The sequence below is a fragment of the Aspergillus aculeatus genome (genome assembly GCF_001890905.1).
Source record: "Aspergillus aculeatus ATCC 16872 unplaced genomic scaffold ASPACscaffold_8, whole genome shotgun sequence".
Taxonomy (NCBI): Eukaryota; Fungi; Ascomycota; class Eurotiomycetes; order Eurotiales; family Aspergillaceae; genus Aspergillus; species Aspergillus aculeatus.
In genome coordinates this window covers 747,575-773,648 of record NW_017962983.1, presented here as the reverse complement: position 1 = coordinate 773,648, position 26,074 = coordinate 747,575, and the positions used below count along the sequence as shown (strand labels likewise).

At 55.9% G+C, this 26,074-nt stretch overlaps 11 protein-coding genes across 11 annotated transcripts; 8 read left to right on the top strand and 3 right to left on the bottom strand.

Moving 5' to 3' along the window:
- Positions 1 to 1,171: 1,171 nt before the first annotated feature.
- On the top strand, positions 1,172 to 2,548 carry ASPACDRAFT_119553 (amidohydrolase family protein). The gene is made up of 2 exons (XM_020196258.1): positions 1,172 to 1,618; positions 1,682 to 2,548. Exons 1-2 carry the CDS (start codon positions 1,317 to 1,319, stop codon positions 2,394 to 2,396), a joined length of 1,017 nt encoding a protein of 338 aa, XP_020056141.1. The 5' UTR covers positions 1,172 to 1,316; the 3' UTR covers positions 2,397 to 2,548.
- Positions 2,549 to 3,077: 529 nt separating this feature from the next.
- Positions 3,078 to 4,993, top strand: ASPACDRAFT_60628 (uncharacterized protein; the record flags this gene model as incomplete). The annotated part of the gene is made up of 3 exons (XM_020203578.1): positions 3,078 to 3,892; positions 3,969 to 4,390; positions 4,941 to 4,993. 3 exons carry the CDS (start codon positions 3,078 to 3,080, stop codon positions 4,991 to 4,993), a joined length of 1,290 nt encoding a protein of 429 aa, XP_020056140.1.
- A 78-nt stretch (positions 4,994 to 5,071) lies between these two features.
- Positions 5,072 to 6,664, bottom strand: ASPACDRAFT_119552 (E3 ubiquitin-protein ligase MARCH). The gene is made up of 2 exons (XM_020196257.1): positions 5,674 to 6,664; positions 5,072 to 5,617 (listed from the first exon to the last, which is right to left on the bottom strand). The coding sequence occupies exons 1-2, from the start codon at positions 6,514 to 6,516 to the stop codon at positions 5,480 to 5,482; spliced, it is 981 nt and encodes a 326-aa protein (XP_020056139.1). The 5' UTR covers positions 6,517 to 6,664; the 3' UTR covers positions 5,072 to 5,479.
- A 304-nt stretch (positions 6,665 to 6,968) lies between these two features.
- pre8 (proteasome core particle subunit alpha 2) lies at positions 6,969 to 8,046 on the top strand (the record flags this gene model as incomplete). The annotated part of the gene is made up of 5 exons (XM_020202613.1): positions 6,969 to 7,012; positions 7,068 to 7,087; positions 7,139 to 7,189; positions 7,263 to 7,874; positions 7,928 to 8,046. The coding sequence occupies 5 exons, from the start codon at positions 6,969 to 6,971 to the stop codon at positions 8,044 to 8,046; spliced, it is 846 nt and encodes a 281-aa protein (XP_020056138.1).
- A 1,543-nt stretch (positions 8,047 to 9,589) lies between these two features.
- On the top strand, positions 9,590 to 10,431 carry ASPACDRAFT_52404 (uncharacterized protein; the record flags this gene model as incomplete). Its single annotated transcript, XM_020202612.1, has 2 exons — positions 9,590 to 10,352; positions 10,412 to 10,431. The coding sequence occupies 2 exons, from the start codon at positions 9,590 to 9,592 to the stop codon at positions 10,429 to 10,431; spliced, it is 783 nt and encodes a 260-aa protein (XP_020056137.1).
- Positions 10,432 to 10,838: 407 nt separating this feature from the next.
- On the bottom strand, positions 10,839 to 12,300 carry ASPACDRAFT_43429 (uncharacterized protein; the record flags this gene model as incomplete). The annotated part of the gene is made up of 5 exons (XM_020201254.1): positions 10,839 to 11,060; positions 11,353 to 11,789; positions 11,860 to 11,912; positions 11,973 to 12,198; positions 12,258 to 12,300. 5 exons carry the CDS (start codon positions 12,298 to 12,300, stop codon positions 10,839 to 10,841), a joined length of 981 nt encoding a protein of 326 aa, XP_020056136.1.
- Positions 12,301 to 12,773: 473 nt separating this feature from the next.
- On the top strand, positions 12,774 to 14,368 carry ASPACDRAFT_43428 (MOSC domain protein; the record flags this gene model as incomplete). The annotated part of the gene is made up of 2 exons (XM_020201253.1): positions 12,774 to 14,136; positions 14,268 to 14,368. 2 exons carry the CDS (start codon positions 12,774 to 12,776, stop codon positions 14,366 to 14,368), a joined length of 1,464 nt encoding a protein of 487 aa, XP_020056135.1.
- Positions 14,369 to 14,448: 80 nt separating this feature from the next.
- Positions 14,449 to 16,673, bottom strand: ASPACDRAFT_78727 (nucleobase:cation symporter-2 family protein). Its single transcript, XM_020205255.1, has 3 exons — positions 16,338 to 16,673; positions 16,110 to 16,276; positions 14,449 to 16,060 (listed from the first exon to the last, which is right to left on the bottom strand). The coding sequence occupies exons 1-3, from the start codon at positions 16,427 to 16,429 to the stop codon at positions 14,562 to 14,564; spliced, it is 1,758 nt and encodes a 585-aa protein (XP_020056134.1). The 5' UTR covers positions 16,430 to 16,673; the 3' UTR covers positions 14,449 to 14,561.
- Positions 16,674 to 19,281: 2,608 nt separating this feature from the next.
- On the top strand, positions 19,282 to 20,712 carry ASPACDRAFT_29238 (stearoyl-CoA 9-desaturase sdeA; the record flags this gene model as incomplete). The annotated part of the gene is made up of 2 exons (XM_020199625.1): positions 19,282 to 19,522; positions 19,583 to 20,712. The coding sequence occupies 2 exons, from the start codon at positions 19,282 to 19,284 to the stop codon at positions 20,710 to 20,712; spliced, it is 1,371 nt and encodes a 456-aa protein (XP_020056133.1).
- Positions 20,713 to 21,656: 944 nt separating this feature from the next.
- ASPACDRAFT_78724 (M3 family metallopeptidase) lies at positions 21,657 to 24,048 on the top strand. The gene is made up of 3 exons (XM_020205254.1): positions 21,657 to 23,021; positions 23,075 to 23,715; positions 23,768 to 24,048. Exons 1-3 carry the CDS (start codon positions 21,705 to 21,707, stop codon positions 23,958 to 23,960), a joined length of 2,151 nt encoding a protein of 716 aa, XP_020056132.1. The 5' UTR covers positions 21,657 to 21,704; the 3' UTR covers positions 23,961 to 24,048.
- Positions 24,049 to 24,773: 725 nt separating this feature from the next.
- On the top strand, positions 24,774 to 25,997 carry ASPACDRAFT_43424 (uncharacterized protein; the record flags this gene model as incomplete). Its single annotated transcript, XM_020201252.1, has 5 exons — positions 24,774 to 24,780; positions 24,908 to 25,341; positions 25,470 to 25,650; positions 25,706 to 25,816; positions 25,867 to 25,997. The coding sequence occupies 5 exons, from the start codon at positions 24,774 to 24,776 to the stop codon at positions 25,995 to 25,997; spliced, it is 864 nt and encodes a 287-aa protein (XP_020056131.1).
- Positions 25,998 to 26,074: the final 77 nt, after the last annotated feature.

Sequence of the window (26,074 nt, the reverse complement as noted above, 5' to 3'; positions counted from 1 at the left end):
CATCTGGCTGAGAGACGAACCGGTTTTGGCAAAAGGAGGTCTGTACATACAAAGAATCCTCTCTTACCCCCTGGACCATTACCAAAGATTCGGATGGAAATGAGGAATGGAGCGAACAGGTGAAGAGAGACTCGACTCACTCGGCCTGGTTGACCAGCAGAAGAACCGCACGACTGATCTTACTCGTCGACATCCCGCGGTGATTGCGACAGCCCGTCGAACAAGGCTGAGCCCGGGCGTTCAGTGCAGCTGATCGTGTTTCTCTTCTGCTGTCTCACTGAGTGCTCCCAAGTATCGAAGTTGAAGTGGTCGCTGGGGTGATTGACGGGATGCGGACAAAGAGGCAGTGAGGTGGAGGTGAGGCTCGTATCCTACCTAATGACCATCAAACAATATTCTCGCTCAGGAACCTAAGACCTAGTCTTCGTGGTTGGACCAGATGAATATCAGATGGTCTGTATCTCAGCATATGCCGATGAATGAAAGTTGGCCCGACATTCTTCAACTGCAGTCTCTGCAGTCTTCTCGAAGTGTCTGAAGCGCGTACAACGTTGCACGATCCTACAGTACATCTTCAACCATTTGGTGAATTGCATATGAATACAATGGTCCGGGTCCCTTGTTCCGGAGTCAGCCGACAGTTGATACGAGAGTCCATGATAATGATTGACAATGCGCTGATCTGCATGTCTGTTTGACAACGTGTCTCTTGGAGGGGGGGAGGAAGGCGAATGGGGAGACCCCGGATTTCCGTCGCTTATGCCTGCCTGGCTTATGGCTCATGGCTAATGTTTGGAGTCCATTGTTTGCGCGATGCGGGGTTGCCCGCGGTTGCCCGCAGTTGCCCGCCCCGTCGGATGCGGATTGACAGGAGTGGAGTGCTGACTAGACTACATAGTGTAATAGGTATACAAGCATCCCCAATGACAACATCATCCTGATCCGATATATCCGAACAATCGGAAAGGTTCCTGCATGATGCTCAACTCTTTTACTGGCCTTCCATCTGAATTCTCAAGGGGAATCCCCCAAGAATCAAGGTAGACGTGGGGAATGGACTGCGTTCTTGAAGCCTATTCGATGTTATGCTGAGTCGGCAAGGGGGCAATGAGGGGAAGGAACCTAGCCGCTTCCGACCCGCCTCCATCATGAAGTCAAGAGACTCTTCCAAGTTCTACTTTCCCTGCCGCATCGCCGCAACTATAACTATAACCATAATCTGTTGAACCCAAACATGCTCTTCTGCCTGATCTGTTTTCTCAAACAAGACTTCTATCACACTTCTATCGATTGAAACGCTGAACAAAACACCAACCATGCTCGGAAAAATAGCCCTCGAGGAAGCCTTTGCGCTCCCACGCTTCGAAGAGAAGACCCGCTGGTGGGCCAGTCTATTCTCCACCGACCCCGAAACCCATGTCAAGGAGATCACCGACATCAACAAGATCCGCATTGAGCATGCGGACAAGCACGGCGTGGGATACCAGATCCTCTCTTACACGGCTCCAGGTGTCCAAGACATTTGGGACGCCGCCGAGGCGCAAGCTCTCGCCGTTGAAATCAACGACTACATCGCCGAGCAGATCCGTGACCGCCCTGATAGATTCGGTGCATTCGCGTAAGAACCTCCCTCCCTCACTACCTCGGATCATCATCCAAGCTGGCCTAACGCATCACTCAGAACCCTCTCCATGCATGACCCCCAAGAAGCCGCCACCGAGCTCCGCCGCTGCGTCGAGAAGTACGGCTTCAAGGGTGCCCTGGTGAATGACACCCAACGCGCCGGTCCGGATGGCGACGATATGATCTTCTACGACCAGCCCAGCTGGGACATCTTCTGGCAGACATGCACGGAGCTCGACGTGCCTCTGTACCTGCACCCGCGCAACCCCACGGGGACCATCTACGAGAAACTCTGGGCAGACCGCAAGTGGCTCGTGGGGCCCCCGCTCAGCTTTGCGCACGGCGTCAGTCTTCACGTTCTGGGGATGGTCACCAACGGGGTCTTCGACCGGCACCCGGCACTGCAGATCATCATGGGGCATCTGGGCGAGCACGTTCCCTTCGACATGTGGCGCATCAACCACTGGTTTGAGGACCGGAAGAAGCTGCTGGGCTTGGCGGAGACGTGCAAGAAGACCATCCGCGAGTACTTTGCGCAGAACATCTGGATCACCACCTCGGGCCACTTCTCGACCACGACGTTGAACTTCTGTATGGCGGAGGTGGGTTCGGATCGCATCCTGTTTTCGATCGATTATCCGTTCGAGACGTTCGAGGATGCGTGCGTGTGGTTTGATAATGCAGAGTTGAATCTGGTGGACCGGGCAAAGATCGGACGGGAGAATGCGAAGAAGCTGTTCAAGCTGGGGGCTTATAAGGATTCGTCGGCGTGATGTAGCAATGTATTCAGTTAAGACCAACTTCTTTCCTGCTCTAACCTTAGTTGAACGTAGGTCACGGTCATTCGTGTTCTTTGCCTTCGCGGGCAGACTATCCTACTGTTGGCTGCACTACACTGCGTGCCTTTCTGGTGTCTTTCTAGCAGCTTGATCTTTTTGCTTCATGATTATGGTATCCCTGAAATTGATGACCTTCCAGAAGATATAGTCGCAACCTTTTTCCCCATTTCAGACAAAGGTTGCTTCTTTACAGCCTTTGTAGGCTTGGGCTTTTGTTCATGAATAGGTCAACCATTCCATGTTCTCCGTGAGAACTTGCGAATGGGAATAGTCAGACTGGTGAATGGCTTGCACCCTTCAAGGTCGAACTGGTCGATGGGGCGATAGCGTGTGTTTCAGCATTGTGTATACAAACACCCCTTGTGTGTTGATATTGCTGTTTGTGCCAGACCCAGTCTTCATTTCTACTGTGAATGCCTGCGACTCTTCCACCTCTCTTCTTCAACCTGAATATTGCACTTCCTTCACCTGAAGAAAAGAGAACTGAACCGATTTGTCCTCCCTATATCTCTTCCCTCCCAGTCCTCTTCCTCACCCACACTACCATCATCGGTCTCAGCAGAGCGAGTCCAATTCCAACCTCAACTTGACCAACCGCCACCTCGAACCAGAAAGATGGACCTCAACGCCCCAGCCCAGCTTTCTCACAGCCTCCCTCCCTTCTCCCCCATGCTCCCAAGCATCCAGCAGGACGAACAATCCACCACCACCGAGCCATTCCCCGAATACTTCGCCTCCTGCGAACAAGCCGACTCGCGAGCTGACACAGCCCAGGAGGAAGCCTACAAGTACGCCCTGTCGAAAGTGGTCGAGGCCGGCGCGCAGGCCAAGAGATTCGACGCGATGCTCATGTCCACGATGCTGTTCACCCCGGAATGGACATTGCCTGACCCGACCACAGCCTTCAGCAATACACCTCCAATCAGCAACACCAGCAGCAGCAACAACAACAGACTCACCCCACCCTCCACCCCGACCAACCCATTACGCCCCGAAGCACAAACCACCCCAAAGCTAGCAAGCTACCCAACCTGGGCCCTGCACCCGGACCTCGAAGCCACCTCCGAGAACAAGAAAAACATCCTCGAAGAGCTGCGCATCCTAACCAACAGCCCGAACCTCAGCCTCGCGCTGCGCACCCGCTTCATCACGATCTGCAACACCATCCTGAGCGTGCACACGCTGCTCTTCCGGCGCGTGCCCATCCCCGGCCGCGACCACCCGCTGGACTCGTTGACGCAGCCCCAACTCCACCGCGCGCACCACCTCGCCAACACGCTGGTCACCGACCTCGCCGCCCTCCACCACCTATTGTATGGCCAGTACGAGCACTGCCGCAGCGCCCAGCAGACAATCGCACATATCGCCGGCGACACGGCCAACAAGAACCTGTTCACGCGCTTCAAGGAGATGGCGAGTATTCTGATCAAGTACGTGCCCTTACACCCATCTCAACCAAAACACCCCCCTTACCACCCCAGCCGAAGGCTAACGACAGGAAAAAAGCACCCTCCCCACCCCGCACCCAACCGAACAACGCCTCCTCCTCATCACCCTCGACCTGTACGACGCTTACCTCTACACGGACTACCACCGGCTCCGCCAGTGGCCGCAGATGCTGGCCGAAGGCCGCGACCCGCTGCGCCTGCGCCTGACCAACGCCTTCTTCCGGGCGTGGGATCTGCTGACGCGCGCCCTCGAGTGCTACCAGGCCATCGCGGCGATCCACGCCCGCATCACGGCCCAGTACCTGCGGCCCGCCGGCGCGCTGCTCGGCCGCGAGGTTGGGGGCCGCGTGCTCTTCGATCTAAGGGTGCGGGCCGCCGTGGCACGGTGTCGCGAGCGGATGGTGCGGAATGATCGGGTCTATCAGCGGGAGTTGTGGGAGGTGTATCGGCGGGAGGTGGGGGAAGGGGAACAGGATTCCGGTAGGAAGGTCTCCACGGAGAGTGGGTGGGAACAGGGGAAAGATGATTGTTTGGATCGCGGGCGTGGGTGTGTTTTGCAGGATTTCTTTCGGTGGGATGAGATGGGAGGGGGGGAGGGGGGTTGTAGTCCTTAGTCTGTCTGGAGGGAGATGTGATCTGGTAAGGGGAGTAGAGTTGTGCTCAATCGGTTTGAGGTGATGCGTTGAGGGTTGGAGATCTTCAGAGGTGGTCCCAGGGCTTGGCTTCTTTCAGCTTGAGGTGTTGAGGGAAAGAGGATACTTTGTGATTTATTGCGACATGTGGTTTATGCTCGAGCAAGGTGAAGCGATACATCGAAAGAATGATAATTTCCATCTCGGTGATCAATCCTCTGAGTTGCCTGTTAATCTCAAGCCGTGGCCGGATTTCCTGGTGCTATGTTGCAATGTTAGACTGAAGTACAGCGACATGGTTCGATGAACGCGTGGAGTAGCACATGCTGGCATTTCGTTTGGTAGCGTGCTCCATGAGTAGACCCAGACATACGGGCCCTGTAGCTGTCATATAGCAGGGATTAACCCTAAAGGGCAGCCTATGGGACGGACCTCGGAATTATACTACTAGGTAGTAAACTGACTGCCATGCCGGAATAGCGACGACCAAAGGCTACAAATGGAAAAGTCATACAAGCTCCATAAAACATCCACAGGATAAAAGTATATTAGATGGATAAGTTATTAACCAATACGAAGCATGTACAGCACCCCGATCGAAAACGCCGTTGAGAACCGTAGCGCCTATTTGGATCGAGAGAAAGTGCAGGTTGACCCTCCCTCCGGGCAAGTCTGACATAAGCGAGTGATATGGGAAGGCAGTAGAACAAAACGTTCCGGCGTCAGCCCAAGTCCACTCATCAAGACGAGCCTCGGAAGTTAACGAGGGGCGGTGGCATTCTGCGCACATCGACTAATTGACACCTCATAGAAGAAAAGGAGAGTGGCAACTTAAGTAGTGCGGGGAGGATGAACCCGGAAATCACGAAATGTCAGGGTTTGGTTTACGATGGCTTGTGAAAGGATCATGACGAATGGTGCGAGGCCAGGCTCGGCGCTATTCGTCCTTCTTACTTGGATCCGTAGCCAGAGGCTCGGCTTCATCCTCGTCGTCCGGTAAAGGGACATCCATCACACGCGCGCCAGCTGTCTCCAAGGTTCTGCGACTCCAGGCCCGCACGCCTTTATAGACAGCCTAAAACGAGTCAGTCGCTGAGGTCAGTAGACACAGCTCGGAGAAATGTCACTCACCCACAAGAAGGTACCCACACCGATGACAACGAGCAGCCAGCCGACTCGGGTTCTCCCGGTATTTCCGGTGTTTCGGCCGGAGCTGTTGCCGCTGATAATGCGCGTGGAGCGCACCATCAGCCCAGGCCAGGAAGAGAACGCAAGAACGGACTTGATGCACGACAACAGGCCCAGCGTGACCACTCCCTTGAGATAGTGCTGTGGCCAGGAGGCCTCGTGGTCACGCACCGGAATCCTGGTCTCCAGCTGCACGGGCCAGATGCCCCTTAATTCGGTGGGTGCGAGGGGATCATCAGGGTGCGGGATGATGTTGAAGAGAGGGTCAGCAACGAAACCAAGTAAGAATACAGTAAACAGCAGAATGGCGAGAGTCAACGCGAGCTGCATCATGGTGCTACTAATCCAGCGCGCCAAGCGGAGACGTTCTAGTCGGTACTGAAACCCACAAGTCGGGCAGTGCCAAAAATTGCGCCGGCTGTAGCCTGCGTCCGAATGGCGCCACTGTTGCAAGCATCCTTCGTGCACATAACGGGAGGATCCTTTGCATTTGCAGGGACGGAGCAATCGACCGGACTCTGGGTCCGACGATTCGTAGACAGGCCGCTGTTGGGGCTGCAGAAACCCCGGGATATGTTCCGAGGGAGGAGGAAAGGTGGGATAGACCGTTTCCAGGCAGATACGACACGTCCGAGGCGAGTAGTGCCGCTTTCTAGTCTCTTCTGTGGTACTGCCCGAATCCTCCTGTGGAGGGGTGTCTGTAGGGTCCTGCTCGGTGTGATCCGACTGAGACGGCGCAGCCGGTTCAGAAGGCCACTGCCAGAGCGGCTCATTGCGCGAATCCATTGCTTCTCCTAGTTTGTCGATTGTTGTCGCATAGTCTAAGAATCAGCAGATCTACCAGCGATCTGACGCTTGTGATGCGATCGGTGCCGCAGTTATGATTGTTGCATTAAGAAAGGTTGAGAAGAAACAAAGAGGAGGATTGTTTTGGGGGGGGGAAGGAAAAAAAGAAGCCAGTTTAAGAGAAGCGGGTGGAGAAGGTCAAGCGCGTAAAAAGCGCACTAGCCGCTCGCCTAGCGTCACCGCCCGAGGCGCGGCTTGGCTGGTGGTGGTTGCTTTGCTACTGCTGCGTCAACACCTGCCGCCTGCTGTCCGAAGGGAAGCTTCACATCAATCCAATCCCCTCCTCCACCACCTCCCATTTTCCATCCCCATCATCCCCAATCACTTCCATCTATCTCCCCCCACACATACCTAGTATTCTCCAGAGCTTCTGGAGGTGAAATATCGTCTCCATGGCTGATCGTTACTCTTTCTCTTTGACCACTTTCTCCCCCAGGTAAGCCAAGCTCTCCGCTAGTACTCGAGTACATCAGCTAACAGTCGGGGTGTAGTGGAAAGCTGGTCCAAATCGGTAACAACCTTCAACCAGCTACTGCTTTGCCGGGTCACTGACAATGCCTAGAATATGCTCTGAATGCCGTCAACCAGGGTGTAACGGCCCTTGGTATCAAAGGTATCGTGGCCCTCGATCCTCCGCAGCTACAGCTACAGCTACAGCTACTGACTCCCTGCCTCACCGGACACAGCTACCAACGGAATCGTCCTCGCCACTGAGAAGAAGTCCTCGTCGCCTCTGATCGACCCCCCCTCTCTCTCCAAGATTTCCCTGATCACGCCCGACATCGGCATGGTCTACGCCGGCATGGGCCCAGACTACCGGGTGCTGGTCGACAAGGCCCGCAAGGTCTCGCACACGGGCTACAAGCGCATCTACAACGAATACCCTCCCACCCGTATATTAGTGCAGGACGTCGCTCGGGTCGTACAAGAGGCGACGCAGTCCGGGGGTGTCCGACCGTACGGTGTCAGCCTGCTGATTGCGGGCTGGGACGAGGGCATCGAGCCCGAGACCGGCGATGCCCAGCGCGGCGACGAGGAGAAGGAGGGCGAGCCCAAGAGGGCGACCGGCAAGACGGGCGGCATCCTGAAGGGCGGCCCCAGCCTGTACCAGGTCGACCCCAGCGGCAGCTACTACCCGTGGAAGGCCACGGCCATCGGCAAGCACGCCACCAGCGCCAAGACCTTCCTCGAGAAGCGCTACACCGAGGGCCTGGAGCTCGAGGATGCCATTCACATTGCCCTCCTGACTCTGAAGGAGACCATTGAGGGCGAGATGAATGGGGACACGATAGAGATTGGTAGGTTTTCTGCGTCTGTGGGATAAAGTTTCAAGCTGACGTTTTCTGAACAGGTATTGTTGGACCTCCTGCCGATCACTTGCTGGGCTTTGAGGGCGTCGAGGGCGCGCGGGGACCCCGTTTCAGGAAGTTGACCAAAGAGGAGATCGAGGACTATCTGACCAACCTATAAACCCTTCTCCGTCTTGTTACACTTTATCTTGGCGGGACCTTATAGCATAATAGACATCTATCAAGTCTGGCAAGGTTTCAACAAGATGATGCTTCTAAAGAACAATGAACAAGGGTGACAGCCGGAAGACCCTGGGACAACCAACGGAAGTGATGAAATGTATGGGGCGGGTCGACATCGCCAAGTAATGCCGCAATCTGAAAAGGAATCCCTAGTACTATACTAAGTCAATGAATGTGATTTGTGCTAAAGCTGGTTGTGTCTAAAGTAGGGAGCTGAACCCTGCACCGTCCGCCACTCTGGGGGATCTCGGCAAGATATGCTACCCTACCATCGACCCCAGGACGACTGGAAGAGCTCTTCCCCCTTGAGGTAAATGCTAGCCACGACTCAGGAATAGATACTCGAAATCTCCGCCCCACGGGTCACTGCAGCAGAAGCAGAAACCCCAACCACGGCCATCACTTGACATACACGCCAGCAGTCTTCGGTGTTGTTGTCAAGGATGATAACCTTACGGTAGTTGGTAAGGTATCTATAAATCCCGGGGAGAAGGGAGACATCACTCGCCCATTGAGCACTCTCTCAACATCTCTGTAATCCCATACCTATTCCAGGAGTCAAGTTAATGCTAGGTCCCTGGCATTGAAGCAGGAACAAGCCGACAGGGCAGGGCAGGGCAAGGTTGCTTACCACCAGGCCCCAAAAAAGGCCCGAGATCTATGTTCTAGTGTTCTGCCGTCCCCACCCCCCGGGAAAAGCTGAGGGTCCGTCCACGGTCCGGAGGGATGCCCGAGAAAGGGAAGGAGTTGTACTACCCCAACAGCGTGGAGTGTGCTGTACTGGACCTTTCGGAGTGTTGGCCCATTTCTGTTTTGGGTTATTGCTGCTGCTGCTGCTGCTGCTGCGGTGGCTGAATGGGAAGTCCGAGATTCTGTTGTGGAAGGGTATGTTTAGATACCTAGGGGAAAGATGGGATGGGATCTTTAGCTGAGAAGCTCCAAGCGCCAGCTTGAGCTCCAGCGCCAGCGCCAGCTATAGCCTAGTGCAGTAATTCCCCCCTCCCTGTCCTGCCCTGTCTTCGCCCCTGCTTTTTGTTGACTGCTTATGAGGGCCGGAGAGTAACGAAGAAAAGCGGTCTACTTGACGCCACATCCACGAGGTTGGGAAGTGTAAAGGCTCCCAGATTCCCATGGCTAAGGATTAGAGTTGGGGATATGACGACTCTTGACTCAACCGGTCTTTCTGTGCATTGTCTCGGTTTGAAGTTGAATCTTTTGTTGTGTTGAAGAATACTCCCAAGTATTGAATTTTGTGTTGGAGTTGTGGGGGATCGAACCCACATGTGTTTTGGGCTTTGGGAGATAAAGAAGATTTAAGGTATGGCTCGTGCACTGCCCTCCCACCCACCTAACCCATCTTATCTCCCGTGTGTTGTGTTTCTGGTGCAGTCGAACGAGAAACGTGAAAGCATGATGATGATGATGATGCTGATGCTCTCACCCCAGCCGCAGAATCCAGCCCTAGGATGCGCGACTGGAGCATGGAAGAGCCGATGGATGGGATCGCGGGCGAGCTCTCGACGCAGCACGGGGGCCTGCGGTCGACGCTGCTCTTCTTCATGGCGGTGGCGTGGTACAACGTGATCGAGCTGGTGGTGCTGGTGCTGACGACCTTCCGGCGGTGGCGGGGGCTGTACTTCTGGAGCCTGCTGCTGTCGGGGGTGCTGGGGGTGGCGCCGTACACGGTGGGGTTCCTGCTGAAGTTCTTCACGCAGACGCCGGCGCTGGCCACCGTGACCGTGCTGACGGTCGGCTGGTGGACGATGGTGACGGGCCAGTCGTTGGTGCTGTACTCGCGGCTGCACCTCGTGCTGCGCGACGAGCGCGTCCTCCACCGCGTGCTGCGCATGATCCTCGCCAATGTTTTGGTCTTGCACGTCCCGACCACCGTGCTCACCTACGGCGCCAACCTCCTCCAGACCCCCGCCTGGCTGCGCGGCTATAACATCATCGAGAAGCTGCAGCTCACCGGCTTCACCGTGCAGGAGGTCGTCATCTCCCTGCTGTATATCTGGGAGACCGTCAAGCTGCTGCGCATGTGTGCGGCCCGCGAGAACCGCAAGATCATGCGCCAGCTCGTCGGGATTAATGTCGCGATGCTGGTGATGGATTTGGTGCTGTTGAGTCTCGAGTATGCGAATTATTATGCCGTGCAGATTAGTTTGAAGGGCGCGGTGTATAGTATCAAGCTGAAGTTGGAGTTTGCCGTGTTGGGCCGGTTGGTTGCTGTCGTGCATAACCGGTGTCCGCCGGCGCCGATTGATGGGGATTTGCGGCTTAGTCGGTATGCTGGTGGGGGGCAGCAGCGGGAGGACGCGGATGATGGGCATAATGGGTCCGGGGGCGCGATGGTGGCGGCCGCGGCGGCGGCGACGGCGGCCAGGAGTGTCGCCGTGCAGCGGGCCCCGTTGTGCGTGACTGGGGAGAGAACAAATCGTCATCTCGCGCTGAATGAGGTGAATGTCTCGATGAAGTGGAAGGATCGGACCGACTTGGAGAAGGGCGACTGCAATTCAGAGGTCCACCGCGCTTGTTGGAGGTGAGGTGAGGTGATGACTTGATATGATATGACGGTTATGAATTCATGTCTGCATGTGTCTATGTGTATGTATCTAATTCTCAGGTTCTAACTCCGCACTTGATGTCAGGATAGTGAACAATTAATACGGGTCAGTCCAGTCACAGCCAGGAAGGTCTTTAGAGAGAGCCCTGTACAAGGGGATGAGGAGATCAATTCCCATCCAACGACCCAGCATCCACCTCTTCGCCGTCAATCCATCCAAATTCTCCCTCGGAGTCCTCTTCATCCTGGCTGTCGGCGATCTCTTCCGCTTTGCGCTTCCGTTGACTGGCCGAGGCTTCAGGTTCTTGGGTGGAGCTTGCTTCCACGACGATCTGCTCTGGTCGTTCAGCTTGTGGAGGCGAAGGAGTATCCAAAGCGTACAGCCCATCCTAACAGCAAACCAGTTAGCCTTGCTTTCACCCCAATACACTCCCCAAAACAGAACAGAAGACAGGGAAAACGAACCTCCCTCACCCCAAACCCAACCACAGTATCCCCCACCACCCTCCCGCGAACCACCCTCCCTCCCCTCTTCATCACCTCCACCACCCTCCCCTTCCTCCATCCTCCTTCTCCCTCCCCCTCTGACTCAACGAAGTCCTGATAAACCACCGCCCGTGTAAACACACAGCTCTCCCAGGCCGCCGACCCCGCCACCACGGGACACAGCGTCGCCCGTACCTGGCCCCGAATCCGGGTGTGGGTCTGGTTCGTCACCAGCACAGCCATGTTCCCTCCTCCGCCTCGGCCGGCTGTACTAGCCAGCTTGGCCAGCTGCGTCGCCAGATCGCTCAGCACGTTCCATTTGCGGTTGACCAGCCACTGAATGTGGGCTTTGTCATGCACCTGCGAGGAGGCGCCGAGGGCGGCGCGTTGGTCGCTCGGGTTGGGGAAGTAGGGGGGGAAGGGGGCGGAGATAGAGTCGACGACCAAAAGGGTGGTGGACGGTGGGGGAAAGTTGGGGGGTGGGTGGTGGATGAGGGAGAGGAGATGCGGGAGGGTTGGGGTGTGGATGTGAATGAGGTTTTTGGCTTGGATGCTAGGGTCAGATTGGTTTGGTTGTTGCTGTGCAGCAAGAAGGCGGTTGAGTTGGCGGGCGGGGAGTGGGGGGCCCGTGTCTGATATCGAGGTTTAGTTTGGGGTGCGGTAGGGGTATAGGTGGTGATATAGGTAGGGAGAGGGATGTACCTATCCAGACGACTGTTTCGCCCTTGGCTAGGGCTGTTGCTGCGGTGTTTAGGCTGCGGTGGTGTGTTGGTTACTGAGGGGGTAGATGTTGGCAGGTGGAAGGGAAGACGAACGCTATGGCGGTCTTGCCTGCTCCCGGAGGCCCGAAAATCTCCGTGACATGACCACACGGTAGGCCCTTGCTCTGCAGATCCCCGAAGCCTTGGAGATCATCTTCGATGGGCGGGGTGACTGCTTCGTCGAGCTGGGGGAGACCCGTTGAGACGGTCTTGTTGCCTAAGGCAGCCGACGCGGTGGACGCGTGAAGGGACTGCGAGGCCGGGAAGGAGATGACTCGATCTTGGGGCGTCAGCTGCATGTTATCTGTGATCAGATATTGAGTTATGATTTATACTCACTGGGATCCTGACTGGGAAGGCCCAGAAAGTCGAGTCTATTCATGATGAATGGATAGATGAGATGGATTGATGGAGTTAAGGGTCACGCGTCGCGCGCGCGTCTCGGCTTGTTCCCATCCAGCGGGATATGAGGATCTTTTGATTATGTACTGGAGTGAGGATGTGATGCTGTCATGGTTAGGCTATCACTTGAGCATCGTAACGAGGTTCTGGACAGTTGCCTTGACAGTTGACAGTGCTCCGAAGACCTGCCGTAGTCCACATTCAGTCGGCATTGATGTTCTGGAAGCTCGGGAACGAGCCGAGATCCGATCTCGCCCCGATCTGATAAAAAAGATAAAAATCGGCCCCGCGGAGGACCTGCACCTTTTAATCACCTCATTAACTCGACTATAATTACAGCACTGCTCGATTCTCTTTCAGTTCGGGCTGCGTCAACGCTAGATCCAAATCTCTAACTAAACCGAGTCCACTCTCCTCACAATCCACCCAGAGCACTCATAACCACCACCATCAATGCATGACTCAAAGCTCACCACCCTCAATGCATTAGACGATGGCGCACCCTCACTCCAACCCCTCCTCCCCTACATCATCTCCATCATTCTCCTGATCTTCCCACTAATAACCTACCTCCGCTCATCCCCCCCAAACCCCCGAGGCTGTCGCCGCCTCGGCACCAGAAAAAGCAACATCGCCGATGAATTCGACCCCCAATACAGCGAGGGCTCCCCCAGCGACGCCATCGACCCCAAGACCGGTCTCCCGGCATGGCGCATTAAAGCCCTATTCGTTTACCCGATCAAAAGCTGCACGGGGATCGAGCTAGACACCGCAGAGGTGATTGACACCGGCCTGAAATACGACCGACTCTTCTGCTTTGCCGAGTACATCGAGGCGAAGCCAACCCCTACCCCTGCTCCCGCCACCTCATCGAACGAAGCTGCTGCGCAAGAAGCAACCGGGCACTGGACCGCGCGCACCCTGCGCGACCGCCACTTCTGCAACCTCGCCCTCGTGCGGCCGGAGCTCTGGGTCCCGGATCCCACCAGCCCAGACTACTCCCCCTCACTCCCAGAAGTGCAATCCGAGGGCGTGCTGATCATCCACTACCCGCGCACGCTGCCCACCAGCCTAGCCAGCCTGCCCCTCCTCCCAGCTCTGTTCAAGCTAGCCCTCACGCTGCGCCTGTGTCCCCGCGAGCAGTCCTTCCGCGTTCCGCTTACCCCCGCCTCCAACCCCAGCCCTAAGACTGCAGGGGAAAGCTACCCCCTCCACCCCCTCAAGATCTGGAAAGACACGCCCCTCGCCCACGACTACGGCGAGCACCTCCCACCCTCCCTCCGCCGCTTCCTGGCGGACCCCAACACCACAACACAAAAACCCCTCACCCTCTTCCGCGAATCCGCCGCCCACCACCGCCAGATCTTCCGGAACGCGCCCCCCAAGGCGCAGCTGGGCTTCCAGACCGTCACCGGCTTCCAGGACGCGTACCCGCTCCATCTCCTCAACCTGGCCAGCGTCCGCGATGTGGCTGCGCGGTGTCAGACAGACATCCCCCGGTTGACGGTGCGCCGGTTCCGCGCGAATGTGGTCGTGCAGGGGCCGGGGCGGTTTGAGGAGGATGCGTGGCGGAGGGTGAGGGTCGGTGGTTCGGGCGGGAGGTTTGACCCTAAGGGAGGGGATGGGGGGGAGGAGCGAGGGGTGGAGATTCATCTGGCGTGTCGGACGATGCGGTGTCGGTTGCCGAATGTCGATCCGGACACCGGGGTGCGCCATCGCGCGGAGCCGGATCGCACGCTGAAGGCGTATCGGCGGATCGATCGGGGGGATCCCACGAATGCGTGTCTGGGGATGCAGTTGGTTCCTGCGGTTCGGAGTGAGTTTTTTTTTTTTCCCCTTCTTTTGTTGATGATCCGGGATGATGGTGGTGTGGGGGGTGTGAGGATGGTTGGGTGATGCTATAAGACTGGGAATTGTTGGGACTGTGCAGGCTAACTGGCTGTCTAGACTTCACGCTTCGCGTCAATGATCCGATCACGGTCCTTGAGACGGGCGAGCATTGCTATATCAAGATGTTGGCGCCTGGTGAGGTGGTCGAAGGAGTCTGATGAACTCCCTCTGGTCTGATGGACTACCGGTGCAACATTACAGTGGCGAAGGCTATAGTTATAGAATATGTATAATCATTGCATTAATCAATCCCAAATAATCCAAACTATCGCTCTCAAGGGTATCCCAATCCATCAATCTGCCCTCGCAAGGGTCATAGTCAAACCAAAGAAACAAAGAATTATCTTAAAGTTATACAGCTGACACTCCAGAGGGATGCTCCCCCTTCGTGTATTGAGCATTTTCAGGCTCGTCCGGCTCTTCAACCGCCCGAGGCTCTGCTCGAGCCTCGACAACAGCCGCCCCCTCATCCGCCTCTTCGGGAATGATCAGGTTCAAAATCACCCCTAGAATGGCGGTGACGGCGAACCCGTTGTTCATCACCAAGTCAACCGCATCCAGTAGACCCGTCAGGCCGCGGTTGTTACCGCTGTAGGTGAAGAAGTAGGAGAACCAGGTAGGCACCAAGGTGACACCCATGCCGATGGAGAAGGAGGCCGTCAGGACAAAGCGGTTGCGCCGCGTGAACGGCACAGTCGCAATGATGCGGACCCCAGAAATGGCCACGGAGGAGAAGAGGAACGTGGTCATCCCACCCAGCACCGCGCTCGGGATGGAGGTGAGGGCGGCGGCAAACTTGGCGAAAATGCCCATGATGACCAAGAAGAAACAGCAGCAGTAGCCAGCCTTGCGGTTGGCGCACTTGGTCAAGGCAATGACACCATTGTTCTGAGCAAACACAGACATGGGGGTGATCGTGCACAGTCCGGCCAGCAGACAGGTGAATCCGTTACCCAGAACACCACCCTGGACGCGAGAGTCAAACTCCGGACCCTCCACCTCTACCTGCGATACATCACAGGTGGCAGTGATATCGCCGATCGACTCCATCATGACCACGATGTACACGGCCAGCAGGGGTAGGATCAGAGGTGCGTAGATGGTCAGAGGGAAGGTGCGGACCCAGATGAACGAGGCCACAGGGGCAGCATCGATGCTCGACCGGTCGAAGTATCCGCAAGCGGCAGCAATGATGCATCCAACGAGCAGGCCGATGATCACAGCGCAGGACTTCATCATTGGAGCGCCAAATCGTTCGCACAGGATAATCGTCACAAAGACCGAAAAGCCGAGTCCGATGAACTCGGGGCTGCCCCAAGGGAGAGCATGTGGCGAGTCGGCACTAGGGCACAGTGCACGGCTGGCTGCATCCGTAAAACAGGTTCCCGAGCCACCGGCCCAGTCCTCCATACTCGACTGAATCAGACTGGCTCCAATCAACAAAATCGTGGGGCCGGTCACCAATGGCGGGAAAATGCGTTTCAGAATCCGAGGGCTCATGAACGACAAGCCAATTTCGAGCAAGGAACACAGACACGACGTGCCCAGCAGAGCCCCATAGCCCTTCGGACAAGGCAGGCGGTTCCCATCGCTATCTACCGGGCAATATCCCGACGTGTACATTTGGTTGAACGTTCCGGACGCCACTGTGATGGTAGCGAACGAGGTACCAACAACCGAAATCAACCCCGTTCCGACATAGAAGCGAGTTTTGTAGATGTGGAATCGGGCCATCTGTACGGCGGACAAGAGACCGGAGACGATAAGTGAAGTTGAGACCAGGTATTCGTAGTCCTTCGTGCCGAAATTGGCACCACTCGTGCCACCGAGCAGGATAGGAGGTGAGATGACTATTGAGGTCAGCAACGGGTTGTAATTCCAGGAACCTGTCCAACGAACCTCCACCCAGCATTGCCAGCGCATGTTGTAAACCCAAGAGGACGGCCAAAAGAACGGGGACTTTATCCTCCAGTCCGAAGAAGGGAGCGGACCTGCGGCCCCTGTTGAAGAACGGAAGGTTGGGGGTGAAAAGGTATGCATAATCGTAGTCACCGACCAGTCCCTCTCTACAAGATACTTGTTAGTATGGAGGAACGGCTCCATCATGACTCTACCAGGCACACATACCTGGTAGTGAATGTCTTGACCATGCGCCGGGTCTTCTCCCGCCAGGACCGTTTAGGTCGCAAGTCGGGACCGATCTGATCAGGTCCGTCCATGCTGAATAATACTTGGAGATGGATACAAAGATAGGTGGAGACGGGGTAGTAAACTGAAGGATAGATAGAATTGCCGAATCGGACTGTGGTCTAGACAAGCTCTCAACTCGTGGAATGAATCTGGAGATTCTAGCTTGAGATCACCCCAGAATTGTCCGAAACATTTGATGTCTATATAGATGGCAGCTTCATCACCGGCTTCCGAAGGAAATTCGTGTGGTCTCAGCGATCGGGTGCAAAGGATGATAGGAGACTATCGGTGGCGTGGAGGTGCGTGAATCAATCGAATAATGCCTTGGACTGGTTATCTCTAGGCTCTCCACGACTGGGAGGCGACCGACTGGAGACTGGGGAGATACCCAAGCGAGAGCACTAGACTGGACTAGAGAGACGAGAGAGGAGGCGGTCGAATCTTGGGTGGTCATGGTGGGGTCCCGCGCGATAAGACTCAAGCTCGCTGACTGTCGGTTCATGTAACGCCTGTCGCCGGCTTATCAGTTCTTCCCCCAGATCGGGATCCGCCGACATCCATCTTCGGTGGCGGGGCTTCCTCGGTGGTTATCTGGCTGTATAGATCGAGAGGAGTGCGAACACCAATTCTTCGACTCCCATACGGTCGAACTGTCTGGGGTTGAACTGTTTCTTTTATGATAGAGATGAGATCTGAGGACGAAGTACGGGAAGTTGCATGGAGTACAGCCCATGATGGATTGAGCATGGGTCGAACAGTCCGGGGAAGAACCAGAACCGATCAGGCAATCCATTAGTCACAGAAACTGGCCATTCGAGGGGACACGGCGGCGGGTAAATGTCAGTCCGAATTCCATCCCCTGGTGTCAACTGGTGCCAACTCTATCACAACCACGCTGACTCCGGCTTTTGACTAACCTCGATCTAACTAACTACTACTTTGGTGAGTTAAATAACAGTCATTCCAATTCTGGACCGCATCTCGTCCCTTGCACAGAACGAGCATGGTGGTACCAGGTGATGTCCGGAGTAGTCGCCCGCCAATGACTTGTCCTACCTGCCAACTGGGCAAGGTGCATGGAGTCTGAGGAATCAAACGTGACCATAAATTATGCACTGGATAGTGTTGTGCTAAGTGGCGCGAAGCAATGGCTTAGCTGTGACATCGACGGCATTAATTCCAGGAATCAGCGACGGGTCATGCTTGTGTAGGTTTAGGTAAGCGGCTGACTCAAGCATATGGAAAGTCCTTGCCTACCTTGCCATGATCCGAGGATATCCTACCGTAGGTATAATTGTGCTCGTGCACCTTGACATCAAGTGACCGCTTCGATCTATGCATCTCCGGGCTTCTGCCTGAGGCAGGGGCAGGACGAGGTGAGCGCCAAGTGAAATGTCTGGGGTACGAGACTAGTCCGAGTTTCTGTCGGTGACTCGATGCGCAACATCTGTGCTCCCAATCCCCTACATGACATACCCAGGAAGAGGCATCGACCCGGAGTACTGAGGAGGGCCACTGCGGCAGGTAAGAGCTTGTATAATTACTCCACACTGGTTGCGATGTTTCAAGCTATGGAGGTTCCACATGGCATCACGTGTAGACACGAAGCTCTGGGATGTTGTTGTTGTCGACCGAGCCTGAGCTGGTCATGTTGGGACTGTGGGAGATTAGTTCTGCCTGAATCATATGGCGACGATCAGCTACGAGATTGACCCGAACTGCAAGCTAGTCTGGACCATCATTGACTTCCCGTAGTGGCAAATTGAACGAAAATTCAAGGTTGCCGCCTATAGGGCTGCATCAGCTGCTTTGCTGGGAATTCCAGAACTACTCCTCGCCCGACCCAAAACACATTGCATTGGCCTTGATTTACCGAATGCATTCAAGTGCTAATGACCCCGGAGTTGCTCCCTCCGTCAGCCCACCTGTAGTAAGAGATTGATAACGAATCAGCCGGGGAGCTGGTGTGCAGCAGCGGAGAGAAGAGCCACTGGATGGCAAATGGACGGGGCCTTTGCCACACACTAGCACACTAGCCACGGAGGGAGGCGGTGATCAGCCACAGCCGCCTGCCAGGGCAGAAAAACGTTGGGGATTCAACAGATGTTACTGGACTGCTGATTGGCTGGACGTAGCCGGGGTTGCCGAAATGGGCAGAGGCTGGCCGGGGCTGGTCTGTCGAATCATGTCTCGCCCAACAAGCTTAGATGGTGGAAGAACGGGTGTTTTGTATGGTTGGAACTCTGTTGGAAGCTGGCTGAAGTGGTGTGGAAGATCCCTCCCGAACCTGAAGCTGTCCTTCTCTGGAGTGTACTTGAGTGTACTTACGGAGTACACTCACCAGTCTATGATTCTTTCATATCCCGTTCCATCCTAGAAGCACCGTGTATGTGTTGCATTCGTCTTTAAAAACAGTACCTCGGGATCTTCTCTTTTCACTTGCCCCGGCCACCGGTCATCCAGCAGTCAGACCACTCACCACTGACCTGTGATCAAATCACTTTCCGGATTCTCTCATTGCCGCATCATCCATCTTCGCCGCCAACCTTGCGTTTCCCCAACCATCATCCCGCCCAGTGGACCCTGGGTCGAGTTCAACTCCGTCCGATTTTTTCCCCTCCCCTCTGGGATTTGTTAAGATCCTTCATTCCTTTGCTGACTCCTCTCTTGCCTTCTGGATTGGATTATATTCCCCACCCTCTCCTTGCCTCATTCTTTTTTTCTTCCCTTCTTTTATTCTTTGGGTCTCTTCTTCAATTCTTCCCTTTCTTAAAATCTCCCTCCCCCGGATCCTCCCATCCGCTTCGACCACTTCGTCTTTCCACCACCCTCCACGTACTCACCTTGTAGAGGGTAGACGAGTGACACCACACCACTCAAAATGTCTGCAAAGCCAGCGGACGCTTCCCGGTCTCGTGCCGCGGATCCTAAGAAAGTTCACATTGCCGACACTGCGATCAACCGCCAGAACTGGTACAAGCATGTTAACTGGCTGAACGTCTTCCTCATCATCGGCATCCCCCTGGGTGGCTGTATCCAGGCCTTCTGGACGCCTCTTCAGCTGAAGACCGCCATCTGGGCCGTCATCTATTACTTCTTCACCGGTCTGGGCATCACTGCAGGTTCGTACTTCTCCCGATTTGCTTCGCCAGGAGCAAGATGCTAACGGTAGCTCGACATAGGATACCATCGTCTGTGGGCTCACTGCTCCTACTCCGCTCGTCTTCCTCTCCGTATCTGGCTCGCTGCCGTCGGCGGTGGTGCCGTTGAAGGTTCCATCCGCTGGTGGGCTCGTGACCACCGTGCTCACCACCGTTACACCGACACCGACAAGGACCCCTATTCCGTTCGCAAGGGTCTGCTCTACTCTCACCTTGGATGGATGGTGATGAAGCAGAACCCCAAGCGTATCGGCCGTACCGATATCTCCGACCTGAACGAAGACCCCGTCGTCGTCTGGCAGCACCGCAACTACCTCAAGGTCGTTTTCGGCATGGGCTTGGCTGTTCCAATGCTCGTTGCCGGTCTCGGCTGGGGTGACTGGATGGGCGGCTTTGTTTACGCCGGTATTCTGCGTATCTTCTTCGTCCAGCAGGCCACTTTCTGTGTCAACTCGCTTGCCCACTGGCTCGGTGACCAGCCCTTCGACGACCGCAACTCTCCTCGTGACCACGTCATCACTGCTTTGGTCACTCTGGGTGAGGGCTACCACAACTTCCACCACGAGTTCCCCTCCGACTACCGCAACGCTATCGAGTGGCACCAGTACGACCCCACCAAGTGGAGCATCTGGATCTGGAAGCAGCTTGGACTCGCCTACGACCTCAAGCAGTTCCGCGCCAACGAAATCGAGAAGGGCCGTGTTCAGCAGCTCCAGAAGAAGATCGACCAGAAGCGCGCCAGACTCGACTGGGGTACTCCCCTCGACCAGCTTCCCGTTATGGAGTGGGATGACTATGTTGAGCAGGCCAAGAATGGCCGTGGCCTCGTCGCCATCGCCGGTGTTGTTCACGACGTGACCGACTTCATCAAGGACCACCCCGGTGGCAAGGCTATGATCAACTCCGGTCTTGGCAAGGACGCCACTGCCATGTTCAACGGTGGTATCTACTACCACTCCAACGCCGCCCACAACCTGCTCTCTACCATGCGGGTTGGTGTCATCCGTGGTGGATGCGAGGTTGAGATCTGGAAGCGTGCTCAGAAGGAGGGCGTCGAGTATGTCCGCGATGGCTCCGGCCAGCGGGTCATTCGCGCTGGTGAGCAGGTGACCAAGATCCCCGAGCCTATCCCCACCGCCGATGCGGCATAAGAGACTCGTTCATGACTACTTCTTATCATGAATGTACAATTTGCGTCCTGTTTCCGCCTCTGGCGATGTCTCCTGTTTTTATAATTTAGCACACAGGGCGTTTGATGATATTCCGAGTGTTGGGAGTTTCCGGAGTTAGCCTTGACTTGTTTTCCTTTTCTTTTTTTTAAACCCCCGCAGACAGAGCGTGTCTAGTTTGATGAGTGGCTTGCGCATTTGAAAAGCGACATGATATGATCGAAACTCCACAATGCTTGTTAAGAATAGAGCAATGAAGATATCCACATCAAAGTCTGGTTCTTGTAGGCTTGGCTTGTTCGTAGGGTCAGGGTTCACTGGGTTGCCAACCCCGCACAATGTTATTAGTGGGTGCATGCAGGATGATCGATGGCTGTTTGTCAGCTTGGTTGTGCAGTAGATCAGCAGGCATAGCAGTGAGGATTAGTGGAATTGTGGAATGGTGAGACTTGGTGAAACTTGAAGGGTACTGAGTGTGGGTTATAGACTGACTGACAGACTGTGGAGAAAGAAAGAGAGGTTGTGTGGGTTTTTGTTGTGGTGCGGTCACTGCAGTGGGATCCACCTGACCTGAACTGACCAACCTCCGCTAACTGAGTTGAGCTCGAGGTTCAACTGGCAACAACAGCTTGCCTCCCTCACCCACACCCTCAACTCTCATTGTCGTGCATCACAACTGCATAGCCACGTATTGTTCCCCGCTCCCTCTCCCCCTCTCCCCCTCTCAGCTCAACCTGCCCATTCGCCATCCTTCCACCATTGCTACCCCTCAATTCCGCCGCACCTTTTATCTACCCGCCCTCCTCGTCCTTCTCCTGGGCGTTTTCCTCGTCACCGTGGCTCCTCCGCTTCGCATTTCCTCCCCCACCTTTCGACTCACTTCAGTCCTGGGCCATCTCCGTGGCTCTCGACTGCTGCCCACCACTCTTAACCCAGGGTTGACGAATCTCCGCAAATCTCTCACCACCGCCAGCATGGCCCCCGAGCACCTCCGCCGACCTCCTCAGGCTCCTCCCGTCTTCACGGCCACCGCCCAGTCCATCCTCGACGACGCCAATCGGCTTATTGCCAGCTCCCGCAAGATCCAGGACGATGTCGTCGCCACCGTCAAGCCCGAGTCGGCCACCTTCGACGCTGTCGTGAAGCGCCTGGCCCACGATGAGAACGCCATGGCGCTGGAATCCCACATCCTCAGCTTCTACCAGGCGGTGTCGACCGAGCAGGAGCTGCGGGACGCCTCGTCTAAGGCCGAAGCGCTGATGGACGAGTTCTTCATCGAGGCCGTCATGCGCGAGGACGTGTTCACGCTCGTCGACGCCGTGCTGAAGAAGGACGAGTCGCTCGACCCGGAGTCCCGCCGGCTGCTGGAGAAGGAGCACAAGAACTACATCCGCAACGGCCTGGGCCTGCCGGCCGGCCCGCAGCGGGACCGCTTCAAGGAGATCAAGAAGCGGCTCAGTCAGATCAGCATCGAGTTCCAGAAGAACCTCAACGAGGAGAGCGGGGGCATCTGGTTCACCCCGGAGCAGCTGGACGGGGTCCCCGAGGATGTTCTGTCGGGCTTGAAGAAGGGCGAGGGCGAGCACGAGGGCAAGCTGTGGCTGACCTTCAAGTACCCGGACCTCTTCCCCACCATGAAGTACGCCAAGAACGCGGAAACCCGCAAGCAGGTCACCATCGAGAACGAGAACAAGTGCAACCAGAACGTGCCCCTCTTCCAGGAGGCCATCATCCTGCGGGACGAGGCGGCCCGGCTGCTCGGATACCCCAACCACGCCGCCTTCCGCATCGAGGACAAGATGGCCAAGACGCCCAAGACTGTGAACGATTTCCTCGGCGACCTGCGCTCCCGCTTGACGGCCGGGGGGCAGAAGGAGCTCAAGACCCTGCTGGAGCTGAAGAAGAAGGACGTCGAGTCCCGGGGCGAGGAGTTCGACGGCCACTACTACCTGTGGGATAACCGCTTCTACGACCGTCTCCTGCTGGAGCAGGAGTACTCGCTCGACCAGCAGCTCATTGCGGAGTACTTCCCCCTGCAGACCACCATCGAGGGCATGCTCAAGATCTTCGAGGAGCTTTTCGGTCTTGTGTTCGTGGAGATCACGGGCGAGGACCGCGAGAAGGTGGCTCCCTCGGGCAAGGGCAGCGACATTGTCTGGCACGAGGATGTCCAGATCTTTAGTGTGTGGAACGACGAATCCGAGGGCAGCGGGTTCGTGGGCTACCTCTACCTGGACCTGTTCCCCCGGACCGGAAAGTACGGCCACGCCGCCAACTTCAACCTCCAGCCGGTATTTCTGTCCTTCTGCGTCATCAAAATAACCTACACTAACCAATCTGCCAGGGCTTCATCGACGCCGACGGCAACCGCCGCTACCCGGCGACCGCGCTGGTGTGCAACTTCACCAAGCCCACCCCGAAGAAGCCGAGTCTGCTGAAGCACGACGAGGTCGTGACGCTCTTCCACGAGCTGGGCCACGGCATCCACGACCTCGTGTCCAAAACCATCTACTCGCGCTTCCACGGCACGAGCACCGTGCGCGACTTCGTCGAGGCCCCCAGCCAGATGCTGGAGAACTGGTGCTGGACGCCCTCGCAGCTGAAATCCCTGAGCCGGCACTACTCGACCCTGTCGCCTGAATACCTGGCCGCGTGGAAGGAGCAGGCCGCGGGCAAGACCCCGCCCGCCGAGAACATCCCGGACGAGATCATCGCCAACCTCATCCGCACCAAGCACGTCAACGACGCCCTCTTCAACCTGCGCCAGCTGCACTTCGGCATCTTCGACATGACCGTCCACCAGCCCGAGAGCCACGAGCACATCAAGCAGCTGCCCATCTCCGCCACCTACAACCGCCTGCGCCACGAGATCACCCAGATCGAGGGGCCCGAGAGTCTGGGGCTCGGCGAGGAATGGGGCCACGGCGAGGCCACGTTCGGTCATTTGATCGGCGGCTATGATGCCGGATACTATGGGTATCTGAGGTAAGCGCGCGTCCCGTTCTGTCAAGGGTAACTCATGCTAACCCCAATCCAGCTCGCAAGTCTACTCCACCGACATGTTCTACACCGTCTTCAAGGAGAACCCCATGAATCCCGAAGCCGGCCGTCGCTACCGCTTCAAGGTCCTCGAGAAGGGCGGCAGTCAGGACGAGATGTCCATCTTGACCGACTTCCTGGGCCGCGCCCCCAAGACTGATGCCTTCTATAAGGATATGGGGTTGGCTTGAGTTATCGGGGTGTGAATTGATGATTATGAGTTGAATGAACGAAAGTATAGTAAAGTATACAATTATATCAGTGGAAATCCCATGGCCGATGTCTCTTTATTGGATGGACGATGGATGTATACGTAGCTGGTTCTGTATATCGGAAGAGTAGTGGGTGTAGACGTCGCTCTGGGTCAAGTGTAGACCTGAATAACCCCTGCGAATCATGTAACAAACAGTTTTGGCGACCTTGGGATGGAGCGAGCAGTTTCTTGAATAAAAAGAGTATTATTACCCTTGATAAGTTCTCATCGAAGCACGTGAGAAAGGCCTGCGGAGATTGCCAAAATGGGAAGTTAGCCAGACCAGATTCCCGGTGGGAATGAACCAGCGTAGCGCTACGTTACGCAGGTAGGTAGGGTATATAGGAACAATGGATAGGAACAATGGCCTAGCCTGGCACCTGGCACCGGTACCGGGGCACTCAGCCCAGTAAAACTCGGTCTTAGACCCACCCCGATTGGCTGCAGATTGGCTGGTCATCAACACCCGTGCTTAAATCCGACTGACTATCTGCATTATCACCGTGAGTCAAGTCCACGGTATAGATCTCGCTTGCTCTTTGAGTAGGGACCATATAAACCGCATAAATCCCCTAACCAAACCACAATTAACCACGTCCTCATCTCGCCACGGCAGCATCCACCAAACCACCCAACCTCAAACTCCATTCATAGAATACCAAGCTCACCACGATACCAAAGACACCGTATACATCCCAAACCACCGCCGAAGAGGCCTGCGCTGCGCTTGCAGAGCATATCCGCGGGGAAAATGGTGGGTTTGGTTCACCTAGACTTGCCCATTCTCTTCACCTTGCTCTTTCTTCATTTCTTTGCCCTTCGGTTTCGCTTGCTTCTTACCTTGTGCTGAGTTCATGCTGGACTAACGGAATGCACCACATGCAGTCCTCATAACCGGGCCCACGCCCACCTCCATCGGCGGCGCGACAGCCCTCGATCTCGCCTCGCTGCCGGCCACGCACCATCCCTCCCCCCTTATCCTGGCTGGCAGGAATCCCGCCACATTGGAGACGATCACCGCAAGCGTCGCCGAGAGGGCACCCGCCCTTCGGGTCAGACCTGTGGTCCTGGATCTTGCGAGCCAGGAGAGTGTGCGTCGCGCGGCTGCGGAGGTCCTGGCAGACACTAGTGGCGTGGGTGTCATCATCAATAATGCGGGGGTGATGGCTTGTCCGTATGCCACGACGGAGGAAGGGGTGGAGTTGCTGTTCGGGACGAATCATGTGGGGCATTTCCTGCTCACGGATCTGCTAATTCGGGGGATGCTGGAGCGGACCGGTAACAGGGGGAAGGTTGGGGAGGTGGTGAGGGTGGTCAATGTGAGTAGTGCGGGGCATAAGAGGGGGGGGGGGTGAGGTTTGGGGACGTCGGGTTTGAGGTACTGTCGTCTTCCTTCTTTCCCCTTATTTCTGTTCGGGGAGTGTGGATGCTAATGCTGGATGGTTAGGATGGAAGCGTTTACGACAAGTGGCAGGCTCATGGGCAGAGTAAGACGGCGAATATGCTGTTTTCCGTGGCTTTGGCGGAGAAAATCGGAGATCGTCGGGTCATCTCGTTTAGTCTCTACCCTGGGAGGGTCCTGTCGGGCATCGTGAGGCATTTGGTGTTGGAGGAATTGGTGAAGGCTGGTAAATAAGCATTCGTCTTCTTGGTCCGGCGTAATGGACTGACGGACGTTGACAGGATGGAAGACTGAGGATGGAAGGGTCGTTGATGATCCCAAGTTGAATTGGAGATCCTTGAGCCAGGCAGCCACGACGTTGATTGTGGCCGGGTTTGAGCCGAGTATTGCTGGTGAGTTTCTTCCCATTAGGTATGGGCTGGTACTGACATTTAACAGAGAGCAACGGGGTCGTACCTGGTCAATAGCCAAATTGCTAGTGACCAGGCTGCTGCGTATGCTTTAAGTCGAGACAACGCGGAGAAGCTGTGGGTTCTCACGGAGGAACTGGTCGGGGAGAAGTTCGACCTTTGAGCTGTAAATTTGATCTCAATGTGCCGATCAAGCAAGTCCGTTATTTGCCATTGTCATGTTTGATCGATCTTGCCGGA

Excerpts from the sequence above, each read along its gene's own strand:
- ASPACDRAFT_119552 (XM_020196257.1), bottom strand. The coding sequence starts at position 6,516 with ATGGATTCGCGCAATGAGCCGCTCTGGCAGTGGCCTTCTGAACCGGCT. Across the intron at positions 5,618-5,673 it reads GTGTGGGTACCTTCTTGTGG|GCTGTCTATAAAGGCGTGCG; the intron begins GTGAGTGACATT and ends GACTCGTTTTAG.
- ASPACDRAFT_78727 (XM_020205255.1), bottom strand. The coding sequence starts at position 16,429 with ATGGACGGACCTGATCAGATCGGTCCCGACTTGCGACCTAAACGGTCC. Across the intron at positions 16,277-16,337 it reads GTCAAGACATTCACTACCAG|AGAGGGACTGGTCGGTGACT; the intron begins GTATGTGTGCCT and ends AGTATCTTGTAG. Across the intron at positions 16,061-16,109 it reads GCTGGCAATGCTGGGTGGAG|TCATCTCACCTCCTATCCTG; the intron begins GTTCGTTGGACA and ends TGACCTCAATAG.
- ASPACDRAFT_119553 (XM_020196258.1), top strand. The coding sequence starts at position 1,317 with ATGCTCGGAAAAATAGCCCTCGAGGAAGCCTTTGCGCTCCCACGCTTC. Across the intron at positions 1,619-1,681 it reads GATAGATTCGGTGCATTCGC|AACCCTCTCCATGCATGACC; the intron begins GTAAGAACCTCC and ends CGCATCACTCAG.
- ASPACDRAFT_78724 (XM_020205254.1), top strand. The coding sequence starts at position 21,705 with ATGGCCCCCGAGCACCTCCGCCGACCTCCTCAGGCTCCTCCCGTCTTC. Across the intron at positions 23,022-23,074 it reads CCAACTTCAACCTCCAGCCG|GGCTTCATCGACGCCGACGG; the intron begins GTATTTCTGTCC and ends CCAATCTGCCAG. Across the intron at positions 23,716-23,767 it reads GGATACTATGGGTATCTGAG|CTCGCAAGTCTACTCCACCG; the intron begins GTAAGCGCGCGT and ends ACCCCAATCCAG.